This window comes from Trichoderma harzianum (assembly GCF_003025095.1).
Source record: "Trichoderma harzianum CBS 226.95 unplaced genomic scaffold M431scaffold_25, whole genome shotgun sequence".
NCBI classification, from domain to species: domain Eukaryota; kingdom Fungi; phylum Ascomycota; class Sordariomycetes; order Hypocreales; family Hypocreaceae; genus Trichoderma; species Trichoderma harzianum.
Window position 1 is genome coordinate 275,633 of NW_020209273.1, and position 18,990 is coordinate 294,622.

The 18,990-nt window shown below is 46.5% G+C and overlaps 8 protein-coding genes across 8 annotated transcripts; 3 read left to right on the forward strand and 5 right to left on the reverse strand.

Moving 5' to 3' along the window:
• Positions 1-785: 785 nt before the first annotated feature.
• Positions 786-3,758, reverse strand: M431DRAFT_155677 (hypothetical protein). The gene is made up of 3 exons (XM_024912936.1): positions 2,582-3,758; positions 2,434-2,520; positions 786-2,380 (listed from the first exon to the last, which is right to left on the reverse strand). The coding sequence occupies exons 1-3, from the start codon at positions 3,534-3,536 to the stop codon at positions 999-1,001; spliced, it is 2,424 nt and encodes an 807-aa protein (XP_024768153.1). The 5' UTR covers positions 3,537-3,758; the 3' UTR covers positions 786-998.
• A 991-nt stretch (positions 3,759-4,749) lies between these two features.
• Positions 4,750-6,471, reverse strand: M431DRAFT_10921 (hypothetical protein; the record flags this gene model as incomplete). The annotated part of the gene is made up of 1 exon (XM_024911703.1): positions 4,750-6,471. One exon carries the CDS (start codon positions 6,469-6,471, stop codon positions 4,750-4,752), a length of 1,722 nt encoding a protein of 573 aa, XP_024768154.1.
• A 606-nt stretch (positions 6,472-7,077) lies between these two features.
• Positions 7,078-7,470, reverse strand: M431DRAFT_100144 (hypothetical protein; the record flags this gene model as incomplete). Its single annotated transcript, XM_024911170.1, has 1 exon — positions 7,078-7,470. One exon carries the CDS (start codon positions 7,468-7,470, stop codon positions 7,078-7,080), a length of 393 nt encoding a protein of 130 aa, XP_024768155.1.
• A 536-nt stretch (positions 7,471-8,006) lies between these two features.
• On the reverse strand, positions 8,007-9,967 carry M431DRAFT_100004 (hypothetical protein; the record flags this gene model as incomplete). Its single annotated transcript, XM_024911152.1, has 9 exons — positions 8,007-8,178; positions 8,243-8,516; positions 8,582-8,753; positions 8,823-8,939; positions 9,008-9,137; positions 9,201-9,297; positions 9,352-9,435; positions 9,497-9,812; positions 9,875-9,967. 9 exons carry the CDS (start codon positions 9,965-9,967, stop codon positions 8,007-8,009), a joined length of 1,455 nt encoding a protein of 484 aa, XP_024768156.1.
• Positions 9,968-11,073: 1,106 nt separating this feature from the next.
• On the forward strand, positions 11,074-12,613 carry M431DRAFT_10924 (hypothetical protein; the record flags this gene model as incomplete). Its single annotated transcript, XM_024911704.1, has 6 exons — positions 11,074-11,221; positions 11,295-11,351; positions 11,440-11,510; positions 11,569-11,948; positions 12,025-12,123; positions 12,184-12,613. 6 exons carry the CDS (start codon positions 11,074-11,076, stop codon positions 12,611-12,613), a joined length of 1,185 nt encoding a protein of 394 aa, XP_024768157.1.
• Positions 12,614-13,310: 697 nt separating this feature from the next.
• Positions 13,311-14,910, forward strand: M431DRAFT_99871 (hypothetical protein; the record flags this gene model as incomplete). The annotated part of the gene is made up of 6 exons (XM_024925203.1): positions 13,311-13,674; positions 13,742-13,908; positions 13,978-14,355; positions 14,415-14,557; positions 14,628-14,784; positions 14,836-14,910. 6 exons carry the CDS (start codon positions 13,311-13,313, stop codon positions 14,908-14,910), a joined length of 1,284 nt encoding a protein of 427 aa, XP_024768158.1.
• Positions 14,911-15,738: 828 nt separating this feature from the next.
• Positions 15,739-16,885, forward strand: M431DRAFT_128325 (carbohydrate esterase family 1 protein). Its single transcript, XM_024912366.1, has 3 exons — positions 15,739-16,462; positions 16,528-16,667; positions 16,734-16,885. Exons 1-3 carry the CDS (start codon positions 15,771-15,773, stop codon positions 16,856-16,858), a joined length of 957 nt encoding a protein of 318 aa, XP_024768159.1. The 5' UTR covers positions 15,739-15,770; the 3' UTR covers positions 16,859-16,885.
• Positions 16,886-17,189: 304 nt separating this feature from the next.
• Positions 17,190-18,089, reverse strand: M431DRAFT_100089 (hypothetical protein; the record flags this gene model as incomplete). The annotated part of the gene is made up of 1 exon (XM_024911163.1): positions 17,190-18,089. One exon carries the CDS (start codon positions 18,087-18,089, stop codon positions 17,190-17,192), a length of 900 nt encoding a protein of 299 aa, XP_024768160.1.
• Between the last annotated feature and the right edge of the window lie 901 nt (positions 18,090-18,990).

Sequence of the window (18,990 nt, forward strand, 5' to 3'; positions counted from 1 at the left end):
TAAGATATAGCCCCACGAGGCCAGCATTGAACCATTCAGGCACCGCCAGCTTTTTGTGTAACGATGCACTGCAAGGCTGCCTGCTCTAGCTCTCACCGGTTTGAACGCGATTGACTGCCTATCCAATGCAGATGACAGAATCCTATGCCTCGGCCCCTCATTTGGCTTTTCAGCGGATAGAAAATATATAATGTCATTCGATACTATCATGTCTGACAAAAGCCTAATACTAATATTTGTGATAACGATGGCCGAGAGATTTTGAGCTCATTTTTGGTCCACATAAAAATTAATAGGACGCGGCCTACATGTAACATACGTTCATTAACTTTATATATTAGTGGAGTGGTATGGGTGATTCGGCTGCAGCCGAATCCTAATATATTCTTTCTGCAGGTAGACACGATCGGAGAATTCGTCACCTTATATAAATGCCAGGTGTATATCGGCTACTTGTACCTTGATTACACCACTCGTGCTTCATGGCATTGCATTCAATTCTCAGATACGAGGCACAGCATGAGCCAAACATGGCTAAACATGTAGGGAATACCTCCATAGGCTTCATTTTCCAAGGCAAAACTCAAGCCATCTCTCAACATACGTCGATATATTAAACTCTAACTCATGAAAAGAATCCATAATTGGAGGGAATGGTTTAGCGCCGGCCCCTTCCATGCTCGCCTTGCTTTTAGGTATGACGCTTTAGCCTCATAAGGAACAAATCTACGGTTGACAAGAGCCTCACACCATACCTATCGCAGTAATTGGACCTGGGCTTTTGACGCCATTGTGTTTATTCACCTGCTGTCTGAGACCCATCTCAAGTAGACACAATACTGATCTCAGCATAATTGGATGCCCAGTGATGTATGACCTTGTTAAACTATAGCTGGTAGAAATGCAGCCCGCATTTGGTAGTCGATTTTTTTGGTTCCCATATCAATTACATGTTCAACTAGGTATATCTAAGTCCCCAACACAACTGAAATACATCTTCATGGGAATAACATGTCAATAATTTTCTGCTCCCGATTTTCCACAGCCCACTCCAAAATATTTTGACCGCGAGTATTTAGCGACTCAATATCCGCTTTCTTATCAAGAAGTACTTGGATAACGTCGCATTTCCCAAGCTGTACTGCACACCAAAGCGGAGTCAGCCCATCGACATTGGTCTTCTCAATGTCAGCGCCTTGTTCCAATAGTCTTTTCACAGCGGCGGCATCCCCTTTCTTAATCTGCGAGAATAATCCTCCACTGAGAATCTCGTTCTGTCGGGTTGGGCTTATACTTGAATGGGCCGTACCAGGATATCCTCGGCCTGCATTGAGATTGGCACTGTTCTGTTGCTGGGGTATATCATTATTCGTGGGTAACTCTGAGTACCTCGTCTGTCTCTGAGGTTCTGTGAATTGATAGCCATTGGAACTAACATCCGAGGCATATCCTGGTACGTTCATTCGAGCGTTGTATTCCTGCTGATGAGTACCCTCGTAATAACCGTCTCGTATCGAATTGTTTTGAGGATTTGGAATCCACAATGGTGGCTTTGGGTAGTACTTCGTTTGTAATACCCTATGATCAACATCGTATGCGTTGCGTCCATAATCCGGATATTGTGTTGTTTGGTAAGTCGAAGGCTGGTTGAAGCGCCGGTCATTCGGGTATGTTTGGCTCCGGATAAAACTTGGATTACCACACTCGGCTTGCGAATGGTAGACGGAGGGAGACACATTTCCGTAGTATGCAGGCAAAGGTTGTGATGTGACGTAGCTGCCTCTTCTTGAGCCATAGCCGCGAGGATCTTGCACATAGCCGCTGTCTCCGCTAGGAGGCCATGATTGGCTTCGCGGTGGTTGTGCTGGAATATAGGTGCCATTTCTTGAGCCAAGACCGTGAGTATCTTGCACAGAGCCGTTGTTTGCACTGACGGTCCAAGCGGTACTTTGTGGTGACATAGGCGGCGTTTGTGGAAAAACGTTCCAGCCAGGGTCTTGCGACACAACCTTTGGCGGCACAACATTCGGCGGCACAACATTTCGCGGCGTGCTTATGTCTCTTTGCGGGATTCTGAGATTGTTCAGACTCGTAATTAAGGCATCCAAAGCGCGTTCAACTTGTCCTTCTTGGACCATCTTTGTTAGTAATGCCGGAGCTTCTTGGAGCAATGATTCTAGAGATTTTTGCGTAGGTATACTCCTGTCCGGGCTGGCTTCTCTTGACCTTGAACCAGAGTTAGGCTCTGTAGACATGGAATCCACGTTTGTATCTGTTGATGGAGTGTTTGTATCCGTTGAAGGAATTGTTTCAAGCGCTAAAGTCTTTTGGCTCTCGTCTTTCTTAGTATCTTCAGGCTCACTGGTAGGCGAACTTGCAGCTATCACATCGTTAGTTGGAGTGAGGGATAAGTCCAGTGCGGTATTGACATACCTGGTGTAGAGAGGGTATTTTGCTTGTCTCCCCACCATCCTGCCACCAAAGACTTGGCGCCTTGAAGGACACTTGGGGTGATCGACACTAGTAGAAGAGATGAGTTATATTTGCAATCTAACCAAAGATCTCCCTCAACACAACGTACCTTGGACTCGCTGAAGTTTATCTACCTCACTTGCCGGTACTACCGCTAGGAATGCCTTTGCACACGCTGCTGCAACGGCTGCGGCATGATCTTGCCACTTATCATCCTTGTGGGAGTCGGCGTAGTCACAGATCCCTCGAATAACAATGCAAGGAAAGTCATTCATCAAGCCCGCAGCTTCCATCTCAACGCACAAGACATTCTTGTCAAACATCTGATACAGTTTATCTCGAAGAACTGCATCCTTGATCACTTGGTTGCCTGATGCAATTAGACCACAATGGATCACCATGTCATCTTCTCTTGTCTTTCTCTGGACCAACTTCTTCTCATCGCATCGACTGCAGTCTTCTCCTTTCACATGGGCATATGTGGGGTCGAATAAGACATCTTTGAGAGAATCCGACTTCAAAAAGCTTCTTGGGACGGTGGGCATGCTTTTCAAACCATCCAGGTAACTGAGCATCTTCGCCCTTGATGTGATTTGATCAGCCTCGAACTTTCCCAAAGCTGTGAGCAAAGCAGTTGGTGGAGGAGCCAGTGACCCAGTTCTCTTGAATTGACCACCATGTTCTGCTTTACCCATATCCCACTGGACGACACCCGGCTCCGTGCCACTTGGGCAGCTAATGACCACATCACCGAGTCGAGTCTTTTCTGGAATGCCTCCGCCAATTCCAACCATTAGGCCGACTCTAATGTTTGGGAAGGTAGATATCATTCGGGTTGCCACTGTTGCTGAGCTGTTATTGCCATACCTTCCCTTGGGTAGGCCAGCGATAACAACTTTGTGCTTCCCGATGCTTCCGAGAGTGTATGCATTCTGATCGTTTGATGGGTTGACGAGGTCTTCATGCCTCTCGTCCAGCATGAACAATGCGGCTGCTTGCTCATTCGGTAACGCGCAGACCCAACCAATGGTGTAATCTTCATAGGTATATTGTGATTGGCTCATCGTGGCTGACTTGGCGGAATAAAAAATGTGCCCTTGCGGTGTATTGAAACTTGAGTAGAAATCTACGCCTCTATAAATATTATGGGTGAAAAGGCTATGTGGACCAATTTTCTACGCTCAGCATGTCTTTGACGTCTCCAACTCGATCCCGCAAGCTAATATTAGGTATACAACGTGGACTGATCTGTAGACTGCAGGAAATAGATGGGGTTGACAGCAGTGTTGTTGATCCCGAGATTGTGGGAAGCAGTCACATTACACACGAGCCGCAGTGCAAGTCTCTAGCCGTTGCACAACGTCTCATGCGAACGTTATGCCCGAAGCCCAATTCCTGAACGACATTCTAGTTGCCCATCACGCAGAGGGGCTCGAGATGGATACGTGGACCAAGAAAATAATCTCCCGTCGGTCAGCCGCAATGTGTCTCATGGAGATTCCCCATATCGGGCTCAGAGATGAATGACGTATTACAACAGGGTGCATGAGCCTATAAATGTCCATCCAATGGTTTTGAAATGACACGATTGAATGCATCATATCGGTGGTGCGCTGGACATCTTAGAACGTCAAGCTTCCGCGTTTGTCGAATCGAGCCGCATCGATGACCGAGGACGAGAGTCTGGTCTCCATAATGGGCGTACATGCATAGAGAAATCGCCCAATGAAAATATAGTAATGTCACATGGAATCTTTGAATGCCTATCAAATATAGACCCTGAAATTACTGCTGCGAGGCTGTTAATGACAGATGACGAAAGCCTGCGGGTAGAATTTGAAGATAGACCACCCTGTAAGCAAGTCGCTGGAGACTACTTCTCTTTTTCTCTCCAAACATTGCCGTTCTACATAAGATTCAGCTGTCATCAAATCACATACGATCGGATGTAATACTCAATTGGGACTCTACAACCCCGGGCGTAATCCTAGAGCCAATGGTGCCCAAAGGCGCCTAATACCATCAAATGCCGTTCTAATGAAAAGAGAGCGTGCATTTAACCTTTCAAGCAGCGAGGAACGCTAGCACCAGGTTCGTAAACCACCAGCAGCCAACCGCCGTCTCTATTGATTCGGCAGCAGTTCATTTAGGAGTTTAGCTGAGGCATCGCGCTGGTTACCCAAATTGGGAGCATTGAGCAGGACGCATTTCTTCATTATGCTATTATATAAATTCTATTCTCCGCCCTCTTCCGGTGTCCTCGTTTTTAATCCGTGGTCATACTCTTTCCCTTGCGTCTGGAACTAAAGTCTGACGCCCATCCCTCGCACTATCCTCCTCTGAGAGTCCATATTCTGTTGAGTGACTCTTACGAAGCTCAACATGTTTCTCAATAAAGGTGGCTAAAAAGCCTAGGCCTGAGATGGCCGTAACAATCCACCACACGACTCTCAAAGCTTTTACATAGACGGCGATAACCTGGCTTCGGGTAGGGTCTGGCAATTCGGCTATACCGCCATTTTGTACAGCAGCATATGCGTATGCACCTCCGTCTATAAGCAAGTTGCGTATTTCCTGGTTACTTATGGAAGCGGCATGTGTATTTATTTGGCCGTTGAAGGCTATTGATGCCATAGTAGCGCCCCAGACCAGCCCGAATGAACGCACAAATGAATAAGTGCCTGTAGCAACAGCCACGTCTGACTCGGGGAGCGCTGCCAGTGTTGATGGTAGCGTGGCTGTAAAGATAATTCCAGTACCACCTGAAGCAAGGACTTGGTAGCCAATCCACGCTGCTCGACTAGAAGATTCATCCAAAGTTGAGAACAATCCGACACCGATGGCGCTGAGGGCAAAGCCCAACCAATGTAGAGGTATGTAAAGGCCAGTCTTGGACATGAAAAATCCGGCCATGCCGCCAAAAGGCATGATAGCCAGAGCAAAAGCCAGGAAATAAACTCCCGACATCAGTGGCGTGGCTCCCTTGACTCCTTGGAAGTAGACAGGCAAGAAATAGTTGATAGCTTGGAGTATGATTGCTCCCAGAAAAATGATAATGAACCCCCCGGATGATGTGCGGTGTTTAAACAGTCGAGGCGGCATGCTTGGTTCTCGACACACTGGCGAGGCCTGGTGTATATGGAACGTGATCCACCCAAGGACCCCAAGAATAAGAGGTACGATGATCTTCCAAGAACTCCAAGGATAACCACGAGTGCCGCCCATAATTAGACCAAAGAATATGCTGACCATCGATGGCACGAATATGATGTTGCCCAGGAAGTCAACCCGAGAAAGGGCATGGCGCCACGACGGACTGCGCGTATACTTGACATTGAGGATAAGGACAATGGCGAGCAATCCTATGGCTGCGGCCGGTAGATTCAGCCAAAATATCCATCTCCAATTCTTCAGGGCCAGGGCACCACCGATAATGGGCCCAATAGTCGTCCCGATAGCTGCCGTCGAGAGAATGGCGCTCAGGTAGGGGCCCCGGTGGCGAGGAGGAACCATGTCGCATACAATTATATCCGAAAGCACATACAATCCACCTGAACCAAGGCCTTGTATGGTTCGAGCTGCTATGAGCATCCTGGGATTTTGAGCGCCACCAGCAAGCCCACTACCAAGACCGAAAAGGGCAATGGCGACAATCATGGGATTTCGGCGGCCAAAGATATCCGAGATCTGGCCAAAGAGCGGCTGCGGGACTGTAGACGTGAAGAGAAACGAGTTGACGACCCAAACATATTCTTGGCTGCCGCCAATGTCGCGTGTGATTGTTGGCAGCGAAGTGGTGACGATGGTGGCATCAATGGCAGAGATGAATGACAATAAACAAAGAACAATGAAGACACACCACAGTCTCCATGAGTGCTGGAATTTTTCTGCCTCGCCAACTCGAATATCCCCATTATCCTTTTCTGTTGACTGTGGTTGAACTTGTTGGGATTGTACATCTGTATCTGACGATATTACCGCTGTTTCTGGGGCGCCCATTTTGACGGTATAATACTGCACAGATGGATAACTTCCAAATAGCTAATAGCTCATCCGATGTTGACCTTTTCTATGAGTAAATAATAGTTGTGACGTGAATAATTACAGTTCAGAATGCAGAATGCGGTCAGATTTTTCGCTCAACCTCCGGAAACGTCTGCTCTCCTGACTCGCCCGAGTTTGCGCGTTGGCCACAGTCTGTTGCACCCTTCTTCATATATGATAGACAAATGGTCGGTAATTATGCCTTGTATTCTCTCAAGCAACCTAGTCTGTACAATTTATGACTTCCCACGCGGTCTATGGAGTATGTTGGCGGGCGCTTCAATGAAATGAAACGTCTGATCCTCTTCATTATCAGAGACATTCCAACGGGCTCAGCCATACGTGCTAGTCCACATGGATGCCGATCTCTCATCCATGTCTCATATCACGGAGTCAGGCTCCATCTATCATAATATGTCGCGGAGACAAGTGAGCTAGCCGTGTGACGGCGCCTTTTGTATTCAACTAGCCCCCAATTCCATCCAGTAATTAAGCTACGCCAAGTGTCAGATAAACTTTGGACAGGGGCATCGGAAGCTTCACAGATACCCGTTTGCCACTCTAGAAGCCACTTTCCGTCAATCCAATCAACCCCCATCCCGCGATGACCATTCCCGAGACACAACGAAACACAGCCTTGCCTGGCATTCCTTCCTTCCAGCACACGTAACCATCCACGATGCCCAGGTAGGCACCCATAACAGCCATGACGGTATCCACAGCTGCAAGTTTCTCCTGTTGGTAAAAGGTAAACATGAGCATGCCGAGAGCGGTGGTGCGTGCGCTGCAAAGCACCATGACAGGCTGTGCAGCAGGGGCGTCGGCAATGCTCTCGGGCAAACCAAACTCGAGCATGGCGTTTTTCGGCGACCAGAAGGGCCAGAGGCCACCGAATGTCGTGGCAGATGCGACCAAGAGCGGCATAATGTGCCGTAACTCAAAGTGTTCGAACATTATATGCGTATGATATTGTGGATCAGAATGGATGATGGGAATATTGTCCTACCCACGACACTAAGATGGTAGAAATCCGTCGATGGAAGAGAGAAGAGGAGGATTGTGGCTGGAGAAAAAGCGTCGATAATTTAAAAAGCAACTGAAGCCTGCATTGTCTCACAAAGGGCGGGCTGACATGTACAGTATACACGCAAACGGCGCATGTGTTGTTGGCCCGTCAATGTAGGATCATCGCATCCTATGGGCACTGGACACATGTTTTACTCGAGCCAACCATTTTGTGTCACTTACTCCGCCTTCTGGTATGCGGCACCGAAAGAACCATGTGATCAGTGAGTGTGTCAGTGTTTCACAAATGCGACGTCTATAAGATTTGATTGGACTCTATTCTAGTCTGTAAAAAACACTGAACACAATTGCAAATACTCGTACCATCTAGCCGTCAAATCCCTTGCCAATATGTATCCAGAAAAAGAAAGACACAAAGAAAAAAAGAAAGACAGAAAGAAAAGAAAAGGACAAAGAAAAAGAGGTTACGCAGCAGAACGAGGGTGAAGCACCACTTTCGTGCTTGTGAAGGGATAAATGAAGGTGCGCCATGCAAAGTATCGGGCTGCCTTGGGATCTTCGAGCTGCATGTCGTACTTGGTAATAAACAATGCAAGGAGAGTCTTCATGACAGCGGTTGCGTAAAACCGACCAGGGCTAGCACACCGTTACTTGTCAGTGTTGGTCCTGTAGTTTTAATTGAGAGTCAATCGTTACTCACCATGCCGAACGCCCTGTACCCCAAAGCTGCCAGTCGGCAATGTCTGTAAATTTGGATGGCGTTTCTTGTGGAACACCATCGCCAGAGATTCCAGAAACCTTCTTGTCGAGCAAATCCGGATCAACAAAGCGGAAGCCTTGGAACTTTTGCGGATCCGCATAATAGCGAGCATCTGCCATCATGCCTCGTGGAGCTGTACAGATCCATTCTCCAGGCTCGATTCTAGAGCTGTCAGATAGCTCGAATGGTTTCAGAGCCATGCGACGAGAGCTCACTGAGATAATTGTCACTCCTTCTACTTCTGCGGCATAGGGAAGGTATTGTATTAAAAGAACTTACCTGACTCTACCGGATTCATTCGGGCAGATTCCTTCATGAAGCTGTCAAGTAGTGGAAAAGCTTTACCTCCCGATTTGTCGAAATTTGCCCACCCGGTGCTTTCAATTTCGTTTCGCAAGGGCTCAATATACTCAGAGTGAATACAGAGATGATGAAGTGCGAAGCAAGCAGTCTGGCGTGATTTTGCGATCAGCTTTAATTAACATAGCATAAGCATAACATAAATCGAACATTCACTTACCGTTGATGTTATATGGACTGACCCAAACCAGAGTGCCATTAACTCATGGACTATTCGGTCTGCAGACCATGGCTTTGATCGAGGCGAGCATTCCATAACCCATTGGACGCAATCATGCTATTGTGCCTATTAGTTAATGAAACATAACGGTTTGTGTACCAATGAGCCAAACGAGCAATACTCACATGCTCAGGCACGGTTTGTCCAAGACTTTTTCGCGCTTTCTCTTCCAGACGTTCCTCTGCAATAGGTATTAATGAATCGTAAAGAATTTTACCAGCACCTAGCTTTTTTGCTAGAAGGTTTCCAATGAAGCTAATTAATCAGGATTAGAAATGCTCCAGCGAATGTATGTTCATTTGTGATCTATTCTCTTACGGTGCAATGGCGCTAGGAAGCACTCGTACGACTTCCGCTGTTATAAGCGTTTGCTCGATGAAGTTCATGGCGGCGCTCATGAACTCTTTGTTACAAGCTGTCAAATAGATAATTAATAATGAATTCTTTCACACTGGTTAATCTTACGCACCTAGGTCCCTTCCGAAGAAAGCAGCTGCATTTGTGAGTGCGATAGCCTCAATAACCATGGGGAATAGCGGAGTTGTGTACGATCCTTCGCAATGTATCAGCAATACATCTCAATGACGATCAACTTCAGATTTCCGGTATCTTACCGTTGACCATTGAGTGTGACTCAAGGATACTATCGAAGAGTGCGGACATAGACCGCCGAGCATCAGGTAAGATATCGGGGAGATGGTTCGTGAGTAGCGTTCTAAGCGTTCTCACGAGTGGCGTTCCATCCACACCCTTCTTATCAAACCAATTGAAGTTTTGCATTGTGTATCGTGGCTGCAAGATCTCTTTGGCTGCCGCCTGGAGAGATAGAACATCTTCCGGAGCTGCATCGATTTCTTTGATCTGATCCCATGATGACACTACTAGATAGCGATTTTCGGGAGCTTGGATCCAAAATGGAGATCCATTAGACTAAAATTCTCATTAGATTCCCATGGTGTATTGTAACATAAGTAGAATTAGAGTGGTCTGACTTTGTCATATTCCTCTTGGATCATAGATGGCCCCCTGAAAAGAAATAGCCATGCATTAATGCGCTTTTTGGCAACCGAGAGGAGACCTTGCATGAATCGCCAAGTGAGAGACTTATCCATGTCCCGTCTAGTCCCATGTCGGGTGAAAATTGACGGAGCAAGTAATAAGCCCAGAAAGAGGCAACTGAAGGCAGTATAGAATGCTTGATCCATTCTTGTTTAGAGTGCAAATCGTGATTTAGTCGAGCTGTAATTCAGTAACAATGATCAATGTTGGTATCTTCTTGGCCTACTACAGAGAGATGCTATCCAATGTCTATTTTATATCTATAACCAACGAGATCCATTACCGGCCATATCCCAAGCAGTTGATACATCCGTTACGACGACACATCATCAAAAATTGCACAGAGGCAACCAGCTGAGACCAGCAAGGCTGGATTCTGCCTCCCAATGGGAATTAGGAACACTCATGTTCCTGATTCCGTCGATAGATCCTTACGTGTTTGTCTCAAGATTCCCATCAAGGCACACTTGGATGGGATATGGGGTCTGAATTCCACATCGGTATTTCGTCCTTTGACTACAAACAACCCTATTCGTCCATGAAGGGTCGATTTTGTACGTCAACAAGATAAATTTATCTCGAAGAAGGCTGTAACACTCAGCTCCTCCTTGGGCCCTTCTCCCACGTGAGCAAATCTCTTCCATTTTGGACAGAATATGACAAAATAAAGGTCAGAAAAAATGCCTTCAAACCAAATGCCGCCCTTCTCCTTACATACACACAGAAGGATCTGGATCAAGCTTACTTCGTACAAACTTCAAGTGAGACAAAAACACGAAGAGGCGTGATCGACGTCCGAAATACATGCAGTGTCCCACTCGATGGGCATGGCGCAGCGTCGTACTGTCTTAGAGAGTCTGACGCCAAGATTCCTTCCTGCATCATGAGGGCGTGCTGGTCGACAAATCGCCCTTAGCAATTTTAGGATATTATGGCCTACCCCAAATATGTCTGCTCTTCTTGTAAATGTTTCCAGTATTCTATAAATATCAGGAAACATTGTCTCCATCGAGCTGCTCCGTACTCGTGCTCAGCGACATTGGAGCGTTGACTTTTTGTTAGAACTCTGCAAGGATGGCTATTCCCTAAGGAAATATTGACTTCTCGAAGCTTCCATTAAGCCCAAACCCAGATGGAACCAACAAACTTCCTAGGTGGCCAGTCGTTGGAAACGGCAAACCTATCTATCGGCGGGGTCATCATTTCGCTGAGCATCATCTTTGTTGCAGTTCGTATCTATGCGAGTTGCAAAAATGTCGGGCGCCTATTTCTTGACGATTGTAAGAATAATGTTGTTAATTCGTAGTTCAAACTACTATTACGCAAATGATGTTCGCTAATACTGAACCTCAGGCTTTTGCTTGGGAGCAGAGATAGCTGTGCTCGTCTACTGGGGACTACTTACGGCTAGTAAGTCAACCTGGTCACATTATCTATCTTTCTATTATGTCTTTTGCATCATGAATACAGCGCTTACCTTCATACTCTCCACCATAAGATTTTGGAAGAGGGCTTGGAAAGCACGCATGGGATCTACCTGTGAGCGTCATTACACCCCGGGTTCTAAAGGTATGCATTCATCGAAATGGAGTCATATGGGTTATGCTAACAATAACTGTCTTTATAGAGGCATGTCGCATCTCAGTTCTTTGGCGCTGCGGGCAACTGGCTTGCAAAGGCATCCATCCTGGCATTTTTTCTCCGAATCTTCGGTAGCCTTCGATGGGTTCGTAATGCTTGTTTTGTGCTCCTCATCTTGCTCTCCATGGGCTCGATCACTCATGCAGCGCTCTTCGCTGTGCTCTGCGTTCCCCACGGACACGACGTTTGGGATAGCAAACTCATGGCCAGATGTGCTACGGGTGCCCCAGTTACTGTAGCTGTGGGCGTTTGCATCTTGGTGGTTGATATAGCCATCTTTGTCCTGCCGTTTCCCATCATCGCCAACTTGAAGATGGATAAGAAAAAGAAACATGGTCTTATCATCGTGTTTCTCATCGGCTTCGCGTACGTGTCAAATTTCTCCCCACCATCTTTTAGCAGAACAATTTGGTCGAATTCTAACAACGAATATAATATTTAGTATCATTGTTACAAGCTCAGTTGGACTTGCTTATAGAATTGTTGTCTTTAGGAGTTCTATTGATCCAACTTGGAACGGGGCTAATGTGTCCATCACCGCGTAAGCCTATAATGATATTGGGGGTTTTAGGTGAAGTAACATTATGCTAAAGTCTCATAGATATATCGACACTTTTGGAACTATCATTGTCAGCTGTACCCCAGGTATATACGCTTGGTGGCTGAAAATATTCTCTCAGAGCAGGCTATACTCCTCAATTCGATCGATGTCACTTCTCCGCTCAAGACACTCATCTCCGAGGTCGAAAGGATACACCACAAACGAGGGAAAAGAAACTCCTAGGAATAGTGAGCAAGAGCATGATCAGTATAAGCTTCCAAAAGTTTCAACATCATCCTCGCAGCAACAACTACACGAATGGCCTCGCGAGGATGATAGACACGTCATTCCGGTATCCACTGTCATCACGCAGACGATATCCGACAGAAGAGAAAGTTACGATAACAGTCGCCGGATGCAAGGATACGTGCATTCGTGGGAGCCCGTCGATATAAGGGCTAACATAACGAGGGATGGCGGATATGTGTAGTTATAAGTCGTGAAGAATTGAGATGCGTGAGCAGACTGTTGTCAAACGCACTAAATATTGTATCATTAGCATGCATCCAATGCCTGCTATGGAGTCATATTCGGTTACAACTCGCAGGAATATGTACACCTACAGTGAACGATATCGAGCATAAGAGACAAGCATAACACCGTAATTGGAATCATATTTCCTACATACATTTACCAACGGGTATAATTCTGAGCAGCACCTTTAAAGCTCGCGGCTTCGACACTGGTATTTTTATCTGTAGCCGAGAACTGTAACTCCGGCTCCAGTTCTTTTCCCTCATCTGGCGTGTCGTAGCAATGAAAGAACGCTCGGGCAAGCAAAACATTAACGTCAACAAGATAATCTTTGGAAGAAGTTGTAACCTTTGCTCTACTCCTCATTGCATGTTATTTTAGGCTGCGGCGAATACGTACAGCCTCTTTATTACTGTAACTGTTTGACGGCTCTTATCTTGGGGTACAGAACCCGGGGTTAGTTAGCCTGTAGGATCAACTCCGCCGTGGGAAGTGGGGTTTGAGATGGTGTCAGGTTCACGGATTCAGACTCATACCTACATAGGTTCCTTGAGCGCTCACAATATTTTGACGGTGAAGCGTCCTTACGTTGACACTTTCATACGCTGTCTCCCTCACGTTTCAGCAAGTACTGAGACGACTCAACCGCCGCGATGCTGAAGTCAATCTGCACGAGCTCGCTGCTCTTGAGCGCGAGCTTCTTCGCCGCTTGTTCCGCGTCCCAAGACGCGCAAATCTATCTCACCGCTTCAACTAAGCACCACCAAGTTGATCTAGCTATTCTCGCTGCCTTGGAGAAACATCCGGATCCTGTTGACGCGTTCGTTTCGCTTCATCCCGAGGCTGCTGAAGCGCTAGCTCAACCACGCCTCCTTCACGTGTTTGGAGAGCCAAGCGCTCAATGGATGACGGAGGGTGATAAAATGCGCTTGAAGCGCAAGGGCAAGAAGTTTACCGATATTACCGACCACGAAGACTTTTACAAAGAGCAAGTTCATGCGCTCGCCGGTGAAGCCCGTAAGTCGGATCGATGCGCTGCCTATTAATTTGATGGCTATTCAATGTTGCTAATTTTACCATGCAGACTTGCCCAAACTTTCGCATCAGCGCCTTGTCAAGTCATTGCTGCCTCGGGTATCCACTGAGAAGATGCACGATGTTCTTGAGCATATGACGGGCTATTATACGCGATATTTTGGTAGTGTCACTGGCGAGGAGAGTTCACAATGGCTTTATAACCACATCGCCGAGGTATGATAGACTTCAGTCCAAACATTATAAGACCAATCTGGCTTCCCATACTAAAGTCAATATTGCTAGATCATCAAAAACGCACCATTCCACACCCACATTTCTCTCGAGTTCTTTACTCATCCTTTCCCTCAATCCTCTATCATTGCTCGCTTTGAGCCCAAAGTGCGAAACTTCTCATTGCCACTCACCATTCTCGGCGCGCACCAAGACTCTATGAATTATCTGTTCCCGCTACTTCCCTCTCCAGGCGCCGACGACGACTGTTCCGGTACGGTGAGCATCCTCGAAGCTTTCCGCGTTCTGGCATCGAGCGGATTCATTCCCGTTAATGGACCTGTTGAATTCCACTGGTATGCTGCCGAGGAGGGCGGGCTCTTGGGTAGCCAGGCCGTTGCGAGATACAAGAAAGAGTCTGGGGCTCGTATTGGTGCCATGATGGAGTTTGTGAGTATTTTGGAACCCCCTGTCGTCAGTTGTTACGGTTTCATTAACACACCACCAAGGATATGACTGCATTTATTGCCAAAAACGCGACCGAATCCATCGGATTCATCGAGACTGAAGCAGACGCCCCGCTAACAAGCTGGGCCGCCGACTTGGCTAAGGAGTATATTTCCATCCCTGCCAACGTCTTTACGCTGCCTAGGTAAGTTTAGAACTCCGTAACCCCCTAGTGTTGTGCGTTTTTTGTATGATGAGGTGGCTAACAAGATCAGCGGTGCTGGTTCGGATTACATGTCGTATACACAGCTTGGGTATCCTGCTGCTTTTGCGTCGGAGGGCAACCCATCTGTCGGCGACTATGATCCTTATATTCATACTGAAAAAGACACAATGCACGTTGACGACGACGCTGGAGTTTTCTCCCTTGAGGTTGGTGTCCCTTGTCTGCTTATTTGGGCAAATTTGCTAAATCTTTCTCAGCACATGGCTCGATTTTCTGAGCTTGCCATTGCTTTCGTCATTGAGCAGGCTGGCTGGGATAACAAGTGGAGGTAAAAGATGACCTGCGCATTTACCAAAGCATAGGCGCCACGAGTTCCTACCTGATTTAACTAGTAGTTACCGACATTGTCTTCGCAATCTAGCTCCTCAAATAATATGACCTTTGAATCTTCTATATACGCATGTTACCCTAACACAAATACGTTGTAATGACTTCCGCACACAACAGTGTACAGTCGACCAGTCATACGTTCCAAAATATGCTGATGCTGCACATCATAAGGCAGCTAGGCCAGAGAGCACGTGTATTGATCTCAACGCCACATGCTTTAAAATAGGAGTAAGAAGACGTTTGTGATATCTATGTGATTGAGCCAATCAAAAGGCTACTGATTGCGCCGAGTGATTCGATTTAGATGAAACAAGCGGCGGTGAAAAGAACCAAATTTGGACGGGAAAAGCCAAGACTCCGCCCAAGATTATATAAACTTTGGCACATTAGATATTATTGAGAGAGAAAAAAAAAAAAAAAACTCTTTCTTGGATCAGTTGGACCTTGTGTTAGGTGGTATTGGAAAATTCGGTACATCGTGATTCGCCGCAGGTGATATGCTAACAGATGTCTCAGCCATGTCTAAATTACAAAGCATGATTAACGCGCGTGGAACGGTGATAGCCTCGAAACTCAATACCTTCCTAATCGGTGCTTTGGAGAATTCTATCCACCTAGTTCGGTGTAGCTCGTATACTCGTTGGAACTCTGTACCTGACACGTGAATGTTCTCCGGTATTGATGGAACCGAAAATTACCTCAAAGGCTGGGTAGATAGAAGTGGGAGAAACGGGTGCGTTTATATATGAAGTAGAGCGGCCAGCCCATCACCGCGATCGAGTCAAGAATCCACACATCAACAATGGTGAAGGCTACGAGACTTAGTATCCTCGCGCTATCCGCTGCCTGCGCGTCGGCTGCTACGCCGTACACTGGCGGTGATACGTCTGGTTGTGGAAAGTCTCACTTATTCAACGGCATCCCTCAACCCCGCGATGTTCAATCGGGCGGCGTCGACCGTAGCTATTTGATACATGTACCCTCGAGCTACGATGCGAATAATCAGTACCCAACTATCCTAGGCTTCCATGGCTCCAGTAGCATTGGCCTCTTCTTCGAGGCAGACACCGGTTTCGATTCTTCGCAGTTTACGGGCGACAAGATCATGGTGTATCCAGATGGGCTAGGCGGTGCTTGGGCTGGAGCCAATTATTCCGAAGCGACGGTCGAACAAGACTTGCAGTTCGTTTGGGACTTGCTGGTCGACTTGAGGCAGAACTATTGTATTGACAGTGCTCGAATCTATGCTACTGGCTTGTCCATTGGCGGAGGCTTTGTTGATACTATTGCCTGCAACGCCACTGTCGGTGGCGAGTTTGCTGCTTTTGCGCCTGGGTCTGGCTCCTTCTACACCAATAACGATGCAAACTATCAGGACTGTCAGCCGGCTCGCGTGCCTATGCCAATCCTCGAGATCCATGGAGGCGCGGACACTGATGTGAAATATGATGGTGGTGAGGGCGAGGGTGGCATCGAGCCTTCCATTCCGAACTGGTGAGTTACCACGTTTAATCTCATAACTACGGCTGAGTCGGTTGCTAATGCTTGGGAAACTATAGGCTTAGCCGGTGGGCGGAGAGGAACCAATGTGATGAGCAATACCAGCAAGAAGATTTGTTCGACGACGATGTGCATCACCTCAGCTGGACTTGCGATGGCCAAGAGGCTGTTATTGAACATTACAAGACCGATGACCAGAGTATGACCCAATCTATGCATCCAAGATTTTATATAAGCCCCATTGACTAACATATTTGCGATTAAGAGCATGACTGGGCTTCGCCTGATATCAACTTTTCTCAAATAGCTGCTGGTGACTTGCCAACCCACATCTCCGCTACAACTCTTGTCACGGACTTTTTTATGAGATTTACCCGCCCTGCAGCTTAAACACATAGCGTAAACTTCATTGTATTTACAGATAATTAATAGAAATTGATTAAACAACATGGTAGTTTGATGTTTTGAGAAGCATGCGGTTGTAATTTCCGACACTTTCCAAGTGGCCAGCCCTCAAAGACGATGCGTCCTTCAAGAGACAACAAAACAATACCGTAACAAGATTTGCCAACACAGCGAATGAAATATTGACCAGATATTGATACGATTAAGATTTAAAAGCTTCTAATTATCCGTGCACCCGCGTTGGTAAAATTAACATGAGTATTTTCACAACTGGGAGTATGTCCCCGCCCATTTCTCCTCCTGCGACTGGCATGTACTACAACAGGCTCTCAACAAGTGCCCTAACCTCAGCGTCTGTCAAACCCTTTACTCCTAAAAGCTCATTATCTAAGAGATGGGAGAAGTCACTCCCATATCCCTCTCCAAAACAAGCGCTAAAAACAAAATCCTGCAGGACCAACCAATCGTTATTTCCCTTTGCCACTTCCGCCATTGAATCGGCATACATTTTCTCGGTAGATTTATGCGTGAGCTTCCATGGAATACCGTCCTTCTCTTGAGCATACTGGATCAATTGGTTTTGAGTAAAGACAGTATCTTGAATGTAAACTGGACGGTTGGCTGTCTCGGGAAGGTGCTGAATAACTCCGACGATAGCTTTGCCGATCGTATCGAGATTGGTAGCCGAGCATGGGATGTTGCCGCCATTGTAAATAGTGGCAGTATGTTCAGGAACATTTATCAGGAAGCCATGAAGACCCCAGTCCAAGAAGGCTCCGGTGCATATCACGGTGTAAGTGAAGCCCGGATTCTTAGCTGCAGCGATCTTGAGATACTCGTGAGTCTTGACCTTGCCTTCAAATACAGGTAATGCGTTGCGTTTAGGATGAGTGACATCGCTGCCGAATTCTGAAGGAATGAATCTTGTAACCCCAGCAGCAATAGCACCATCGATGAGAGGATTTTGGTCGTCAACGAATGTAGAGGTAAGAGTAGAGACGACTACTGTATGGTCTCTGAGAGCAGTTGTCAAAGATTGCACCGAGGAGTAGTCAACTTCAGTGATGGATAAATTTGAATCGGTTGGGAGTTTTGAGGCGTTATTGCTGCCCTCCCGTGTAAGGGCTGTCACACGGTAGCCTGCCGCTAGGAGAGCATTTACAATGGGAACTCCTAAATCTCCAGTAGCACCAGCCACCGCAACTCTTAAAGCCATTTTTGTTTCTCTTATAGGCGAAAGTATTGTGCCTTTTATCACACTGAAACAGAGATGTTCGAAATTTTGAGATTCGATTAGAATAAAGAATGATGGATATGATATGGATAGGCATGTGGCTTGGGGTATATGGCTCTTTATATCTTTTACGGAGTTCTGCCCTAAAGCAATGCTTCTGTGAGCCATTTAATTTCCTTGATTTTTAATTACAGCTTATGAAAGCTTGTCATATAAAGCCATTCGGCGTTCCCAGAAACGTAAACAGCGCGTAACCTAGCTTATCAAGCAAGTTGGCATCCTCACAACTCATGGGCAACTATCCCTACCATCGCTTCAAACTCCACAGTAATGGAACCATTACTACCCAATGCTATAGACATATTTCAGCTACCTACTATGGCCGTGACTAATTCACGGTCTATTTCCGCGACTAGCGTCACATGAACCTACGTCCTGAGATCTACTCCTTGCTTCAAATCGATCTCAAGCGAATAGTTGCCAGCCACCTACTATGGTATTCATTTCATTGCATATTCCCTTATTAATCACATTCCATGTGCTAAGAGCTGTTCATTTTGGGCCCTTTCTGTGGGCTTCAGAAATCCTATTGGTTTATGTTTGTGAGATTTTATCTTGTCATTACTTCCAGCCTGCCTAAGAAGACTTGATCACCTCTTCCGAGAGAAATGGTAATAAGTAAGCAGCCTTTAACCTAGAGTCCAAGATTTTTCGATACGTGTCATCATAACAATACGTATGCGATTAGTCTACCTAAGGAGCGAAGTAACAACCAAATTATGGGAAGCTAACAAACGTTCCACTATCTGGTTTCTGCATTTGTAAACCACAGCTGAAGAAATGGCCTCACTAAAACTGGGCGTAGGGGCTTATTAGCTTAAGG